General features: G+C 52.7%; 1 protein-coding gene across 1 annotated transcript in view; it reads left to right on the top strand.

Annotated features, from left to right (window-relative positions):
- Positions 1-16,581, top strand: part of EFL1 (elongation factor like GTPase 1) — a 106,946-nt gene that overhangs the window by 9,491 nt on the left and 80,874 nt on the right. The window contains exons 2-9 of the mRNA XM_030317243.1: positions 463-472; positions 2,493-2,614; positions 3,893-3,969; positions 4,944-5,080; positions 6,794-6,916; positions 8,911-9,010; positions 15,818-15,969; positions 16,204-16,370. Coding sequence (XP_030173103.1) covers positions 2,549-2,614; positions 3,893-3,969; positions 4,944-5,080; positions 6,794-6,916; positions 8,911-9,010; positions 15,818-15,969; positions 16,204-16,370 — 822 coding nt within the window. The 5' untranslated portion in view covers positions 463-472; positions 2,493-2,548. The remainder of the gene's footprint in view (positions 1-462; positions 473-2,492; positions 2,615-3,892; positions 3,970-4,943; positions 5,081-6,793; positions 6,917-8,910; positions 9,011-15,817; positions 15,970-16,203; positions 16,371-16,581) is intronic.

The following is a 16,581-nucleotide window of genomic DNA, read 5'->3' as shown; positions in this document are numbered from 1 at the left end:
CCTCTCCCCTCTCCCCTCTCCCTGTCTCTCCCTCCCCTCTCCCTCTCTCTCTCCCTCCCCTCTCCCCTCCCTCCCTCTCCTCTCTCCCCTCTCCCCTGTCTCCCCTCTCCCCCCTCTTTCTCTCTCTCCACCCCCACTCAAAAAATAATAAAAAATAAGTAAGCAAAGGAGATTCCATTAAAAAAAAAATCCAAAGGTTTGCTACACAAAATAGATAAATAGCATAGTTGACACAGGATAAATACCAAAGCTTTGGCTCAATATGTCAATCAAACGTGAGCAGAAAGAAAGTTCAACAGTTTTGATGAACAACGCAGAATTTATAACAAATGTATCGAGGCATAAGGATCCTTTTTATGTGGATAATGGACAGTTTTCAGTAGTGGAGAGGTTCATTCTCTGTCAGTGATCACAACAACAGAGTGCATGAGACGAAAACAGAAGTGAAGTAGAAATGTGTATGGCTTCGGGAAGATTTTATATCACAGACTGTTAACAGGTCCAGAGAAACATAAACCATGTGAATCGTATAATAACTAAAGTCAGAATTTAAGTGTCTGTGAAGAATATACAAAAATCGGTCCTGTATCAGGCAAGAGAAAAAAAAAAACAAAACAACGCAGTTTTGAAAATACTGAAAGTTCACCGTGTTAGTCACACGGTCATTACCTTCAGTTTTAACCACGTAAGAATAGACCCAGGTTGCCAGTATGGTGATCACAGGGCGCGCTTTATCCATTGAGGCCCTGACAGGCATCACCATCACCGTAAAGGTTAGGGCTCTCGGGTGGAGTCGGGTTGGAGGTTGTGCTGGGACCTCAGCGGTCTCCCTCCTGGGGGTTCCGGAACGGGGCTGCATGTCTGCGTGGAGGTTTGCACCGTACCCGGCAGGGTCAGGTGTTGATGAGCAGAAAGCCACAGGGAGGTAGGGTCTGCCGACCTGTGTCTGGAAGGGGGGTTCTGTGCCTTGCTCTAAGCGTGCTTAACCACAGGAAGCCGGGGAGGGGGTCCCTGGAGTGCAGCAGGACAGAGTCTGTTTCTGTTTGGAGGCTTGGGAACTGCGTGCATTCGGCCCCTGGCCTCATATGTGGAGTAGCCCCTACTACTGCGAGAGAGACCACTTCTGCTCCTTCCAGCCTTCCACGGCGGGAAAGCTGTCGGTCTGTGCCGTGAGGCACGAATTTATGGAGAGGAGGGTTCCCTCCTTCAAAAACAAAAAAAACGGTAATAGTGTGGCAATGATAATATGGAGCGTATGTCTAGAGCGTGGGCAGTTTATAGATATAATAAATGTAAATAAAATGACAATAGAAACTAAAGTTTTGGAAAATTTTTTAAAAACTTCAGCCAAACAAATAGCTGTTGGATCAAACGGGAAATGAAGTTTCTAATCGCCAGTTGCTTTGAGGTCGTGGCCCGTCGAGGCCAACTCCGGAGCGTCAGCGGCCTGTAACCGTAGAGCTTGAAGTTTGATTCCCAGCTGGGTATTTTCTCTCCCTTCGCCCCCAGGGAGGGGGGACACTGGGTGTTTATCTTCAGATTCTGTAGCACGTGCTTTTGCTTCTAAGCTGCAGCCTGACCCTCGTCACACTGCCGACTCCGACCCTGATTAGTAACTTCCTCCCCTCTGTCCACCTCCTGCTCGCCCCAGGCCTCCGCTGTCGCCGGAGAGTGTCAGCTAACAGGACAAGGTTGCGGTTAACCCCTGGTTCTGGCACGACCGCGGCTGCTGGCGGATGCGGAAAGATTTGTCCGGAGTGTGTTGCCCTTGGACTCCTTGTGCGGCGGGAGAACGGCAGGCATCTTCCAAGATGCTGGTACTTTGAGAGTTGGACTCACAGCTCATGCTCAATAGGCTGCTCCCCGCAGAGAAGAGATTTTTTTCCCTAGGTCTTCCGTCCGGATGGCACAGACCTTGTATACGGTGCCCCTAATTGTCTGGTTATTGCTCTCACGTGGCCGGGGAGCGAAGCTGGTGCCAGCTGGTTCCGCCGCGGGCCCAGGAGAGTTGAGTACTTGTGCATGTGTTTAACCCAGGATGCCAAAAAGCCTTTTCTGGCTGGCTCTGGCGGTTTCCCTTTGTGAGCAACAGGCAACCCAGAGCAGGGAGGGGCTGAGACAGAGCTTAACGCTGGCGTAGCTGCAGGGGGCAGCCGGGGCCCTGTCTCCTCGGCCCCTGTGCCTCTGGCCTGCTTTCACACGTGCGGACGTAAGACGGGGAGCGGCTGCACGCCTTCTGATTCCTGCGAACGCAGAGCGAGTGCCCGGGGGCGTGGGCAGCCGCGTCGGGTGGTACCTGCGTGGTATCTCGGTGCCGCCGCCTTTCCCGTAAAACGCGGGGGTGCCGGTACCAGCTTGTCGGACGGTGGAAACGACTGCGTCCGCGGTGCGTTTAGAGTCGGCTGAACCTGCTTCGGAAACGCTCCAGTGTCAGCTGCGCTCGGACTTGATTATTGTTATCAGTGACAAGAACACTTGATTTCCTTCCAGGATCGAGCACTTTGCCAGAATCTACAGTCAGAAAATTGGCATCAGGAAAGAAGTCCTTATGAAAACCCTGTGGGGAGATTATTATATAAATATGAAGGCCAAGAAGATTATGAAGGTTGATCAGGTGATGTGACACGTGTCCCTTGCGTTCTCGCCCTGTTCAGACTTGTGCGGTAACACCTTTACTGTCCTTGGTTCACGTGGGTCAGTCCACAAGGGGCTTTTTCCTGTACACATTTGGTTAAAGCTCATGTGTCTCATTTCCAAGTGTTGTTCTTTAAATACCGGGTGTTTAAAGAGACGCGCTCTCGGAGCCTGCTGTACCCCGAGGCTCTGCTGAGGCCTCTCTCCCGCCGAGCGCTGGTCACCGCGTGTGCTGACGGGGAGAGGTGGCTACTGCCCAGCCCTTCCTTCTGTAGGCAGAGGGGATGCCGAGTCACGGAGCCTCGAAGGATACTTCCTTACGGCCGGGTTGTTGTTTTAATGTAAAATTCAGGATTTTATAAATTCATTCTCACGGAAGAGCACGTATATTCCTTTTAGAAAATGCTTGTGAATATAAAGCCACAAGAAAAAGAAAAAAACAGAAGCCAACACTGCTAATGCTGTGGTTTTAATTTTGTGCGTTCTCATAGGATAGAGACATACATCCCTCAGTTGATTCTGTTATTTACATAACGGAGCTGGTGGTTTGCTTCACATCATACTGTGAACATCTCCCCTTGCCATTAAAAGCTTTTCATGAACAGTATATTTTAAAAAGGAGCCGGCGTGGCGAGGTGGGTCGAGAGTCCGAGTCTGTGGCTGAGTCTGGGCTCTGTGGCCTCTGTCTCTGTTCTTTCCTCTGTGAAATGGGGACAGTAGTTCTTACCTCCTCGAGCAAGGGGGCGTCCGTTTATGTTCCGTCTCCTGTGTGTGTGAGGGCATCCTTCTCCTGGTGCTCGTGCCATTATTTTGCACAGACTTTGGTAAGAGAAACGGTAGGGCTTCTTGTTTTTCTGTTACCCTCTTCCTTGAAGTTTAGCGTTTTCCATGTTTAAGAACATTGTTCGGATGAAGTTCGTGGAAGGACCTGCACACGCGGAGTGAATTTTCAGCTCCTGGTGTGGGCATCGTGTGCCCCCTGATGGCAGTGGGGGGAGGCGGCGGTCCCAGCGACTTGACCCCCAGCCGGTCTCGTCGTTTGTCGAGTCTCTTGTTCCCAGAGGAAGAGAACAGTGGTTGTTACTGACTGCAGATTATTGGCTGTTTAGTGCATATTTATAACTGCTTTCTGCCACTTTACTGCTAAGTAAACATCTTCTAGTAGAAACGAGACATGTTAATACAACACGTCGAGAATGAATATGTAGGCTGCCTGTTGAATATTGGGAAACTTAAGTACGTGTGTTCTTTTTTACAGGCGAAAGGAAAGAAACCTTTATTTGTACAGTTGATCCTGGAGAATATATGGAGTTTGTATGATGCGGTCTTGAAAAGGTAAGACTGCTATAGTGCTGGGTCTTTGGGCGCTGGGATTTGCCTCCCTTCCAGCGTGATGGGTGTCTCTTCACAGAGGTGGGCTGGACGGAGCAAGGGAATGGACTCTTCACAGATGGGCTGGTCCCGGGGTCCAAGGTGGAAGGGCATGTGGTGCAGGTAAAGGTGGTGGGAGGGACTGAGGAGCAGTCTGTGCTTCTGGAGGGCTGAGACGAGGATATAGACGAGATGGGTGGATGGAAACACTGGACCTTTGTTTGTATAAACCCAGTTTGAGATGAAATCGTATTTGTAGTGGAAAGGGTATTTGACATCTAGGATCATTCACAGGGAACTTGGGAACCGACTTGCCTGATACAAGTAGAAAGAAGGTTTGCTTTAGTAAATTTCCATTCAGAGTTATCTGGAGTTGGAACTGTGACTTCCAGCACTCGTACATAAAACTGCCTCTCCAATCACCATAGCTCGCTAAGGGGATTGGGCTCGTGCTCCAAGGGGCTCTGAAGAAGGGGTCATTGGAAGGAACGGAGTAGAGATTGAGCCGTCCTCCACTGTGGCTGGAGCCCCTTCCGGGTGTGTCTAGTTTCTTGTAGGAGGAGTACGTTGGGAGGAAGCATGTCTAGTTCTTTTTTTTATTAAAAAAAAAAATTTTTTTTTAATGTTCATTTTTGAGAGAGACAGAGCACAAGCCGGGGAGGAGCAGAGAGAGAGGGAGACACAGAATCCAAAACAGGCTCCAGGCTCTGAGCGGTCAGCACAGAGCCTGACGCGGGGCTCAAACTCACGAACTGCGAGATCGTGACCTGAGCCAAAGTCGGACGCTCAACAGACTGAGCCACCCAGGCGCCCCGGAAGTGTGTCTCGTTCTTGTGGAAGGAGTGTGTCTGGAGGAAGTGTGTCAGAATGTGGCATTCCTTTTCCTCTGTGCCCCTTGGTGTCTCTCTGTGACCTCCCTGTTTGTATGTTTCCTACAGGGACAAAGAAAAAATTGATAGGATCGTGACTTCTTTAGGATTGAAGATTGGAGCCCGGGAGGCACGACATTCTGATCCTAAAGTTCAGATCAATGCCATTTGCAGCCAGTGGCTGCCCATTTCCCATGCTGTGCTTGGTATCCTTTGTCCTGATGGTTTTTAATGAAGTGATAGTTTTGACAAAACAGGAAAAACATGTGACTGGCAAACGGGAAATCCTTTGGAAGTAACACATGTCAATCCAGAGTAAGTCTTCTGTGGGGCGCCTGGGCGGCTCAGTCGGTTGAGCGTCCGACTTCGGCTCAGGTCATGATTTTGCAGTTTGTGAGTTTGAGCCCCGCGTCGCGTCGGGCTCTGTGCTGACGGCTCAGAGCCTGGAGCCTGCTTTGGATTGTGTGTGTGTGTGTGTGTGTGTGTGTGTGTGTGTGTGTGTGTGTGTCTGCCCCTCCCCCACTCTCGCTCGCTCGCTCTCTCTCTCTCTCTCTCTCTGCCCCTCCTCCACTCACGCTCTCTCTCTCCTTTGGAAATAAATAAACATTAAAAAAAATCTAAGTCTTCTGTGGTTATTTCATATTCCACCACGAAACTGTATTTAATGCTTTTAAAAATGAATATTCTGATGCTAATTTGTATTCTTACTAATACCAATTCAAATGAATGTTCTTTCAGGAAGATGTGTCTTTTTGCTTAGTAGACTGTGACAACAAAAAATTTTATTTTACTAACATTTATGTGTAACTAGATAGTTTAGATGTGTATGTCAGATCAGTGTTTCATTTTAGTGCTATATTTTCTTAGCATATTGGTATTCCTTGTTATATTACTGATTCGAGGAAGACTTGATTTGAGATACATTTGAGTAATTAAAACAATTTTTTTTACATTCATTTATTTTTGAGAGAGAGAGAGAGACAGAGCATGAGTGGGGGAGGGGCAGACAGAGAGGGAGACACAGAATCCAAAGAGGCTCCAGGCTCCGAGCTGTCAGCACAGAGCCTGACGTGGGGTTTGAACCCATGAACCGTGAGATCACGATCTGAGCCGAAGTCAGAGGCTTAAACTGACTGAGCCACCCAGGTGTCCCAACTAAAGTAATTTTATAGGTAAACTATCTTCTTTTCATTGATCTGCGTGTCCCAAGCAGCCCCCGGCGGGCTGTGGTACAGTGTCCCGGGCGTGGGCCAGCAGTGGCACCTCAGCCCGGAGCTGCGATGGACCCACACCTGCAGTGACACTGGCTCAGGGAGGGGACTTTCTCGTGTCATAGCCGGTGGCTGATGTTGTTTCATGAAAGTTTGTAGAGACTGAAACCACGTGAAAAAATTTTAGGACAAGCTACTGAGCTCTCCTCACTTGTTCCGTGGGCTGTCAGTGTATTAGGATGTCTGTCTTCAGAGTCCTTCCTGGGACGGGGTGCCTGGTGGCTCAGCCGGTTAAGCGCCCGACTTCGGCTCAGGTCACGATCTCGCAGTTCGTGGGTTCGAGCCCCGCATCGGGCCGTGTGTTGACAGCTCAGAGCCTGGAACCTGCTTTGGATTCTGTGTCTCCCAATCTCTCTCTGCCCGCCCCCCCCCCCCCCACTGGTGCTCTGCATCTCTCTTTCTCTCAAAAATATACATTAAAAAAAAATTAAAAAAAAAAAACAAAAAAAAGAATCCTCCCCGGGCTTGAGAGAGTCCACGAACTCCCTGAACTTGTGTCTGTATTTTGAGACGTGACGCGCGATGTCTGACAGCTCGGGCATCTTGTGTGTGGCTGTCCACTGCTACCTCAGGGGTCGGCGTGTGCTGTGAGTCTGTGCCTGGGTGGAGGGCACTTGTTCATGACAAGTCCTTAACCTCCAACTTCAGCGATGGTGTGTCAGAAACTTCCTAGCCCCCTGGACATTACGGCCGAGCGGGTGGAGAAGCTGATGTGCACGGGATCACAGACGTTTGACTCTCTTCCCCCAGAAACCCAGGCCCTGAAAGCAGGTGAGCCGAAGGCGGACGCGGCAGGGGCTTGGTTGAGCGTCCCAAGCCCAGGCTGCTCTAGACCAGTTAGCCCGGTGGCCGATTCCACGGACGGTTCCACAAAAGGCCCTGTTGCCAGTTTTCTTTTCCTGCCGAAGTCGGAGTTTTGCCACGGCCGTTTTGTCCTCGCTGGGCTGGGAGAGCAGAGGCTCTGAGACGCCTCCCTTCTGCCCCGGTCTCGGTCCCTGGACGAACAACGGTGTGTCCCTGAGCTGCTCTGCCGCCACCATGGCTGGGTCCCTGGGGGCCGCGGAAGGGGTTCCAGGGCCGGGCCTCTCTTTGGCCCCCGCAAGAGGGGACCCGCCGGTCCCAGGCTCCGTCAGGCTCCATGACAGGCAGCTGCAGGGACTCGCGGCCTCCGCTTTCCCTCCGGCTAGATGTGCAGCCTCCAGCCCAGAACCACTCCGCTGCTGTTCTCGGGGCCACTCTTGAGTGTCCTCGTTAAATCCTCTGACCGGATCCGTCACGAGTGTCTGACGGCGTAGATCACTCCTCCCCCCAGGAGACGCCGTCTTCTCGTGACTTCGGGCTTCCCCCTGCTTGTGCTTTTCTCCCTGTCTCCCTGGCCGCCCATCCTTTGCGTCTTTCCCGGCTCCTCGCCCTGCCTTTTCCGGGGTGGGACGCCCCAAGCAAGGCTCGGCCTTCAGACCCCATGTGTTCCCTCCCTGCATCCGGTCCCCTGGCGACCTCCTCCTCCACCTCAGGGCTGTCCGCGACAGCACACTCACCGTTGCCACCCACCTGTGCTGCTGCAGCGCGCGTCTGCCCACCGCCCCCCCTCCGCTTGCCTGCCCCAGGCGCGCCCCCCCCCCCCGCACCTCCCACGCGGGGCTTCCTCCCGCCGCCCGAAGCCTGCCTCCCCGAGTTCCGCCCCACGAGGTCCCTTCATTCGCCCGCCCGCTCCCACACCTGGCCGTCATCCGGGCTGTGTGTGATTCCGCACCCTGCGTGGCCTTGCTCCGCAGTCCGTCCAGAGCGGGGCATTCGGCATTTCTGCGTCTGCCTCCCTGGGCCGCACGGTGATCTCTCACCTGCTTGAGAGGACAGCTTTTCGCTGGGGTCCCTGCTTCTGCCTTGGGTTCCCTTCGGTGTTGTCCCGGCGCGGCCTGGGCGATCCTGGTGCTGCGGTGGGCCAGACCCGCCACCCTGCTGCTCCTCCCAGCTGTGCCCTGGTGCCCTAGGCGACACGCCTGGTGTGTGTTCACTTCTGACTTCCTGTGGCTTTGTTCTTGCTTGAAGTTTACTGTCGGCTGCTTTCACTGACGTGCACATTATTTTGGTGTGGGTGATTTCCTTTCTTTTTTTTTTTCCTTTAAATTAATCAGGGCACCCGGGTGACTCAGTTAAGTATCCCAGATGACACTTCATTATGGCTCAGGTCATGATCTCACGGTTTGTGGGTTTGACCCCACATTGGGTTCTGTGCTGACAGTGTGGAGCCTGCTTGGTGTCCCCTCTCTCTCTCTCTCTCTCTCTCTCTCTCTCTCTCTCTCTCTCCCCCCCTCCCTCCCGCTTGTGCACCCCCCCCCCGCTCATGCACCCTCTCTCAAAATAAATATAAGCATTAAAAAAATTAATCAGTGGTTTTATACCTCTAAGAGGTAAAGAAAGGTGTCAATACGTTGATAGGAAATCGTGTTAGGTTGTATAGATTTAGGGGAAATTAACATTGTTATACTACTGAGTATTTCTAAGGGTTTTGTTACTGCCATGAAGATAGTCCCTTCCGTTTTCTAACTTGTGTAAGTTGTGTGTATTTTATTAATGAGCTACCTGGTTGACTTTTGATACGTGGGAACATTCCTCAGTGTTCCCCCTTGCTCACTGGGTCTAGGGAAGAATTTGTGAGGCTTATGGTATGGGGCGGGGAGGGGGGGGGGGGGTGCTTTGCTGGCTTCAGCTCCGTGTAGGGTTGACGGGAAAAAGAGTGACATTTTCACTCCCTGTTTGTGTAGCTTTCCTGAAATGTGGGAGTGAAGACACTGCTCCCGTTATCATCTTTGTTTCCAAAATGTTTGCCGTTGATGCCAAGGCTTTGCCGCAGAACAAGCCCAGGTAAGGATGGGGGGGGCGGGGCGGGGCGGGGGGGGTGGTCACGTTCCCAGGGTGGCACAGAGGGGGTGTGGGCGGAGCACGCCCCTGCTTTTCCTCCCCAGCCCCGGACTGCTGGTGAGCCTCCCCTGTGGAAACATACGGTGTGCACCCTGCGAGGTGAAATCAGCTCCGGGACAGTTGGTGTGCTTTGATGTGAAGTCTGAAGGAGAATATAGTAACAGTCGTAGCCACAGGTAATTTTTAGGGAGCATGCGGCAAGTTCTCCAAGCCTGGCTGGCGACCTCAGGGGAGATTTATAAGCGCGTGAGCATCTCTGCTGATCTGCGTGGAGGTGGGGCGTTGGCGCCTCCGGAGATGGATGATTTCGCACGGTCCCCGAGTCTTGGAGAATCTGTTCTACAGCATCCGGGTTTTTCCTTCCCGGCCCCGCTCCCTCCCCCTGTAGTTCAGATCCTGGTCCGTTCTTGGGGGGATTACTGGCGCCTCCCGGCCGGCTCCCCTGCCCCGGGCTCCATCGTGTGATGTCGGGGTCCGGAACGAAAACTTGACGTGGGTGCCTGGAGCCCCTCTTGTGTAGTACCCGCATCTCCTCTGGGCATTCTTTGTAGGCATTTTTCCAGTAACCCGAGAGAAGTACCATAAACATGACGTCTTAAGAACGTCCAGTACACCGGGGAGCATCTTAAGTCTGGTTCTTGTGTGTTATAAATAACGACGCTCCCCTCACTGACTGCACGCACCGAGCTCTCACACTACTCGCGCCCCACCGCTGACGGGCCGTGCGGACCTGACAGCGGTTCTCCAGTGGGAGAAGTGAGTGTTTCTCTTGTACCTGCAAGAGAAGCCAGGCGCCTTAAGAAGACCGAGTTCCACGCTCAAGGTCACAGAGCTGGAAGGAGGCCACAACAATGTCTGAGTCCAGGTGTGTCCGCTTTAAAGGCGACAGCCTTTCACTCCCTGGGTGGAGTCTGGCCTGACTCATCCACTGTGGCTTTTCTTTCTTTTCTTTTCAAGCACTTACATTTAAAAAAAAAAAAATTTGTTTTCATGTTTATTTACATGTGAGAGAGAGAGAAAGCATGCGAGCAGGGGAGGGGCAGAGAGGGAGAAACAGACAGAATCCGAAGCAGGCTCCGGGCTCCGAGCTGTCAGCACAGAGCCCTACACGGGGCTTAAGCACACGAACCGAGAGATCATGACCCGAGCCGAAGTCGGACCCTCGACCGACTGAGCCACGCAGGTGCCCCTCAAGCACTTACATTTGAGCGTGTTCTTCGTTTAACTTTGAAAATGCTGCTGTAGTCAAATATTGAGCCAAAAGCAGCAGCGAGTAGTGAGCTGTGACTCTCCCCGCTCCGCGCGCTGTCTGCACGGGACCCCGGCAGTGAGTGCTGTCCCCTGGCCCCGTGGGAGGTCAGGCAGGGGCCGCCCCAGGATGGTGCCCCTCAGCCTCGCTTCGGGATTTGCGTCACAGGCCACCGGCTCTGCCTGGTGCGTGTCTTCAGCCTCGTCTGCTTCCTTCCAGCAAAGAGTTTGTCAGGAGAGAAAAAGCCATTCTGAGGACAGTTGACCTTAAATTCAGTGATCAGGTGACCCTTTTCCTGTGGACTACGGTAAATTGGCAGGACTTCATTTGTCACACATGTGACGTGTCTGTGCTTGACGGCGGCCTGGGTGAGAGGCCAGGACGGTGGTTCAGTTGTCACGAGCAGACGCTGGCTTTGAGAGCCGCACAGCGTGTCAGCCAGCTGTGCATCCCCACGCGAGAAGGCGTCCTCGCGGAGCAGAAACTGCATGGTCCTTGCGGTCTAAAACCATGGTAACGTCTCCTGGCTCCGGTCTTGGTTCTTGGTCCCCTTCGCCATGGAATGTTACCCTCCGGCTGTCCTCATAACCTTTGCAGTGAGAACTTCTAGAATCTTCTCTCGAGCCGTCTTCCTTCCGTTGCAGCTTTCACATCCGTCTAGCGCGGATCCATGCCCCACGGCCCCGGCACCGCACCACGCGCCCCGCATGTACTGAGCCGCTCTGGGCTCCCTCTTCTGAGTCCTTGCCTGCGTTCCAGGTCCTCCGCAGTCGGGCCGCACACCCCCGCGCCTTCTGTCCAGCCGGCCCCACGTTTGTTCTTTGGCAGAGCTGGCTCTCTCATACCGTCACGTCACTCTTCTGAGATACCTGGGAGTGGATGCGTGTCTTTACCTCTCCTTCCTGCCAGCACCCTTCCTCCTCCCCCGGAAAGATGTCCCTGGGAGACCGAAGCCCCCAGCTCTACCTTCCTTAGTTGCTGTTCTCCTTTGTCCTGCAAGTCTGTCTCTGTAGCAGAGAGCACTTTGCTCTGCCGAAGTTTGAGAAACCTGTGTAAACTTCGTCCGTCATCTGATTCTTACCAGGGTGGTGCTTCAGGGCCCGTTTCTTATAATTCTTCCCAGTGGCGTTGGGTTTGACCTCCAAAACATCATAGTAAGTGGTTTCTTCCACCATTTTGTGCAGCCGGTGAGCAGGCTCAGGCCAGAGTGGGGAGCGGGAAGGAGCGCGTTGCTGGGCACAGTCCTCGGCTTCTCCCTGAGTGTTCTGGAAAGTTCCGCCTAGTGTGGCTTTTCACCCTTCACTCCTAAATCTAAGCTGGAGGCCATCCAGCTTCCCTGCCCTTTTCCCTTTTAGATTCTGGGCCTTTGTTTTTGCTGTTCCCAGCCATAGTCTATCACAAGTTCTTACTAACACGTACATGGTCTACATGTGTGCTCAGGAACACTTTACTGGGAATTTTTTATGCCGTTCTTCTCCCCCTGAATGTCTGCATCTGTTGCTTTTGCCTCCTTCTTGAGAAGCAGCTCTTTCTGTAACAAGATGCTGTCTTCAAACAGAAGTCACTCTTTTCTTTTTTTAAAAAAAAATATTTATTCATTTTTTGAGAGAGACAGAGGGCAGGTGGGGCAGAGAGAGAGGGAGACACAGAGTCTGAAACAGGTTCTAGGCTCTGAACTGTCAGCACAGAGCCCGATGCGGGGCTTGAACTGTGAGATCATGACCTGAGCCGAAGTCGGATGCTTAACCAACTGAGCCACCCAGGTGCCCCCAGAAGCCACTCTTCTGGGTTTGTCGCTTCACATCCCCTCAGCTGCATCTGTCCCAGCTGCAGCGGCCTTCCAGCCTGTTCTCGGACACCCCAGCCCCCTCTTGACCAGGGTCACAGAGGCCAGAGCAGGAGTATTCTGCTTGGAATCTGGAGGGTGGATGGATTTGTGTTTCTGCCTCTTCCCTTCCCCACCCCCCCACCAGTTCGCCTGCCCAACCTTTGGGTCAACGCGCTCACCTCTGCTCTCTTCCATCTCATGTTAGTAACTGCTGTCCCTTCAGGAAGAGTCAGCCACAGTTAGTCAACTACAGCCTGAATAACTCATCGCCCACGGCTGTTCCTTGGCTGGTAGAACTCAGCTTTCTTGCGTATAAATTCCTCTTTGTTCTCAACAAACGCTGGATACGCAGTGGGTGCTGGGTGTAGTCCTTGCTGATTTCTGTCTGGCTCTCTGCTGTTGCCCTGCACGCCGGCCCCGGCCCACGGCAGTGCCGGGCACGGAGCAGGTGTTCCCTGGACGGGCGGATACGTGTGCAGATGGGAGCAAGCGTCCATACGTTTGGCGCTAACTTGATAAATATAAATGCTAATGCTCCCCGACCGTGTCGTGAATTGAGGTAGAATGAGGATGTAACTTACGTGAATGGATGTTTCTTTTGACCTAAAGCTAACATCATCTGCTTAATGTAATGATGATTTTATCCTCTTTAATTCCTTCTGAAGGGGAGACATCCTGGGGATAAGGAACACAGGGTTTGGAGTCCGAGCTGGATTTGAATTTCGGCTCCTCCCTCTATTTTCTGTGTGACTTTGGGTCAGGTTAAATTTCCTGAGCCTCTGCTGTATCAGCTGTAAACTGGAGATGATGGTGTCTGTTTCATTTAGTTGTTGTAATAAATGTGTACTATCGTACATGTAGGGGGATTAAGATGACGTCGAGATTCTGGTGATAAGCCCATTGAAACAGACTGTGTCTCTTCACCTGCAAACAGGTGTCTCATATTTTTTTCCTCCCTGTTCTAACGATAATGTTATATTTTGCATTTCTTTTTTAACTCAGATACTCTTGTAAGAGGTTTTAGCAAAAGTCTAGAAACACAGTAAGTCACCCTGGGGCTGACTGAAGAAACAGCTGGAGGGTTTGGCTTGCAGCGGAGCAGGGGGAGAGGGGCCCGAGTGCAGGCCACCGAAAGGAAAGGGGGAGCGGATTTGTTGGATGTCGCTCCGGAGCGCAGGACTGCAGCCGTGGCTAGAAGTTGTAAGGAAGGAGAGTCCATCCTGTACTTGAACAGGCTTCTAACACGTGGAGCTCCCGGGAAAGAGAGGCTGGTCTCTTGCAGGGGAAGCAAGCCTCCAGCACCATTTCTGGCTGCCTCGTGACCCCTGATCACGCCGCTCTCGGCCGCTCGTGTTTTTGTGACCTGTGACACAGCCCCACAGGGACATGGGTCTGACTGCAAGGGGACAGCTCCTAGAACCAGACTCATCCATTTTGAGGGGTAGGTGCAAAGGGAGGTAGGACTTGTGCCCAGTCCTGGTGGGAGACCTTGTCTAGCAGGTGGGAATCTTTCTACACAGCACTGGACAGTCAGTGATGTAAGCGGTCCCCTCCCCGACTGGCCCGCAGCGGGGATGTAGGCAGTCCCCATCCAGGCTGGCCCACATGAAGTAAGAAGGAGGAAGAGGTTTTAGGCCCCTGGTATAGGAGCTCCGAGAGTATGTGGCCATGTGGAATGCACGTGAACGGTGCACTTTCAGAACGGATATCTGAACGGGTTCCAGAGCTTAGGGGAGCGGAGGGGAGAGTGGCATGGCAGTGTGGGGAAGAGACCACCTGTCAGGTGTCAGGACAGCGGTCAGGGAGAAAAGCAGAAATCATGGGGAGGAACAGCAGGAGGGAAGCGCAGAGGGACGGGACCCCACACAGGAGGGAGGCGCGGAGGGACGGGACCCCACACAGGAGGGAGGCGTGGAGGGACGGGACCCCACACAGGAGGGAGGCGCGGAGGGACGGGACCCCACACAGAGCACCGGCCGGAGTGTCTGGATGCTTAGTCCCAGAGTCCGGGGCTAAGACACTGCAGTCCCGCCGGCCTCAGGGAGGCGGTTGGTCTTGCCTTGTGCCGGGGCTGAGGGCGCAGGCGGGTCTGCGCAGGCCCACACGCGGGTGAGGAGCCTCGTTCTGGGAATCCGTGCACCTGCTTGCTTCTGCCTTCCAAACTGAAGCTCCCCAACAGTGCGCGTTTTTATTCAACTTAGCGCTCCCTTTTCTAAGACCCTCTCTGTGGCCTGATCGACATGAGGGTAACTCTTTAGGAAAACAGCTCATTCCCCTTCCCCCAACCAAGACTAACCCCCAACAGACAGATAGCCACACACCGCCTTTTCTGTGCTGGTACTTGGGTCTAACGCAACGGCTGATAATCACAATTTGACCTTTTAGTCCAGCTGAATTTCCAGCGTTCAGCCTGACCTTAAACCCTTCCTCTTGGACCCAGGTTCTTTGTGAACATGTATTCTTTTTTTATATATATATTAAATATAATTTATTGTCAAATTGGTTTCCATACAGCACCCAGTGCTCATCCCAACAAGTGCCCTCTCCCTGCCCATCACCCACTTTCCCCTCTCCCCCACCCCCTGTCTACCCTTAGTATGTTCTCAGTCCTTAGGGGTCTCTTAGGGTTTGCTTCCCTCCCTCTCTGTAACTTTTCTCCCCCCTCCCCTCCCCCCTGGTCTTCTGTTGAGTTTCTCAAAATCTGCATATGAATGAAAACATATATATCAGTCTTTCTCTGCCTGACTTATTTCACTCAGCAGAATACCCTCCAGTTACGTCCACATTGCTACAAATGGCAGGATTTCATTCTTTCTCATTGCCAAGTAGTATTCCATTGTATATGTAAACCACATCTTTATCCATTTGTCAGTTGATGGACATTTTGGCTCTTTCCATAATTTGGCTATTGTTGAAAGTGCTGCTCTAAACACTGGGGTACGAGTGCCCTTGTGCATCAGCACTCCTGTATCCCTTGGGGAAATTCCTAGCAGTGCTATTGCCGGGTCATAGGGTAGGTCTATTTTAAAAGTTTTGAGGAACCTCCACACTCGTGAACATATATTCTTAGGCATTTGTGGGGAAAACCTCAATTTTTTAAAAAAATATTTGTTTTTGAGAGAGAGTGCATGAGTTGGGGAGGGGCAGAGAGAGAGGGAGACAGAGGATTCAAAGCAGGCTCTGTGCTGACAGCAGAGAGCCCGACATGGGGCTCGAACTCACGAACTGCGAGATCATGACCGGAGCCCAAGTCAGAAGCTCAACCGACTGAGCCGCCCAGGCGCCCCCACACCTCCATTTTTTACCAAGGCCTTATGCTTGCTTCTCAGCAGGGGTGTTCTGAGCCCAGGTATCTCACTCGTTTCCGGCCTGTCCTCGTTGTTTGCCTCATAGAAGAAGGTGGGCATCAGGGTCAGGCTCCGTGCCGTGGCGTGTGGCCGTGTGTGGGGCCGTGGACTCTTGCGTGTCTGTTCGTAAGCTCAGAGTAGCTCATGCGGCATTGTAGAGAAGACATCGCTACTGCGGGGGGAGAGCTCGCAGAGACCGTGCCTGGAAGGGGCTTGGGACCCGTCACCGTCTTATCCGGCCCCACTGACCGTTGCCCTTTCCCTGCGCGAGCGGACCCAGAGGTGCTGATGTTGCCAGGTGTTAACCTGTCTGTGACCTCCTGTAGACCTCTCACGCAAGAAGAAATTGCGCAGCGGCGTGAGCGTGCAAGACAGAGGCATGCAGAGAAGCTCGCAGCGACGCAGGGGCCGGCGTCCGTGGAGCCCCCGGAAGACGGCGGTGCCCCGGAAACAAGTCCAAAGGGAGAAGAGACAAAAGGTACAGCTGTCCCTAATAGGTTTGGTGCGAAATAGTTGTTTTAACTTAGGACGCTCATCCCCTGACTCTGGAGCTTGGCTTTAACTGTAGCTTTAATCAGTGTTCTGTCATTCTTGGTGCTTCTTTCCTGAAACTGGGCCAGATCTCTTGTACTCACCGTCTGCTCTGTGTTTTTAGGCATCTCCTGGACGGGGGAAGCACTCGTGGCACTCATTGTCCTCTCGTTTCTGCCAGGTGATGAGCACCAGGTGGAGGGAAAGACCCTTAAACCTCAGCCCGAAGAAGGAAGCAACCACGAGTCTTTCGTTGCTTTTGCTCGAGTGTTCAGTGGTGTGGCTCGAAGAGGAAAGAAAATGTTTGTCTTGGGACCCAAATACAGCCCCGTTGAATTTTTGCGGCGGGTAAGAATAAGAAATAAAATGTCACTGTAAATGTTTTTTAAGTTTATTTATTTTGAGAGAGAGAGTGTGTGAGCAGGAGGGGCAGAGAGAGAGGGAGTGTGAGGAGCCCACGCGAGGCTCGGACTCACGAACCATGAGATGGTGACCTGAGATGAAATCAAGAGTCAGGCACTTAACCGACTGAGCCACCCTCTCGCCCTCAAGACGTTAG

This window comes from Lynx canadensis, chromosome B3 (assembly GCF_007474595.2).
Source record: "Lynx canadensis isolate LIC74 chromosome B3, mLynCan4.pri.v2, whole genome shotgun sequence".
NCBI classification, from domain to species: domain Eukaryota; kingdom Metazoa; phylum Chordata; class Mammalia; order Carnivora; family Felidae; genus Lynx; species Lynx canadensis.
This window is presented reverse-complemented; position numbering and strand designations above follow the sequence as displayed.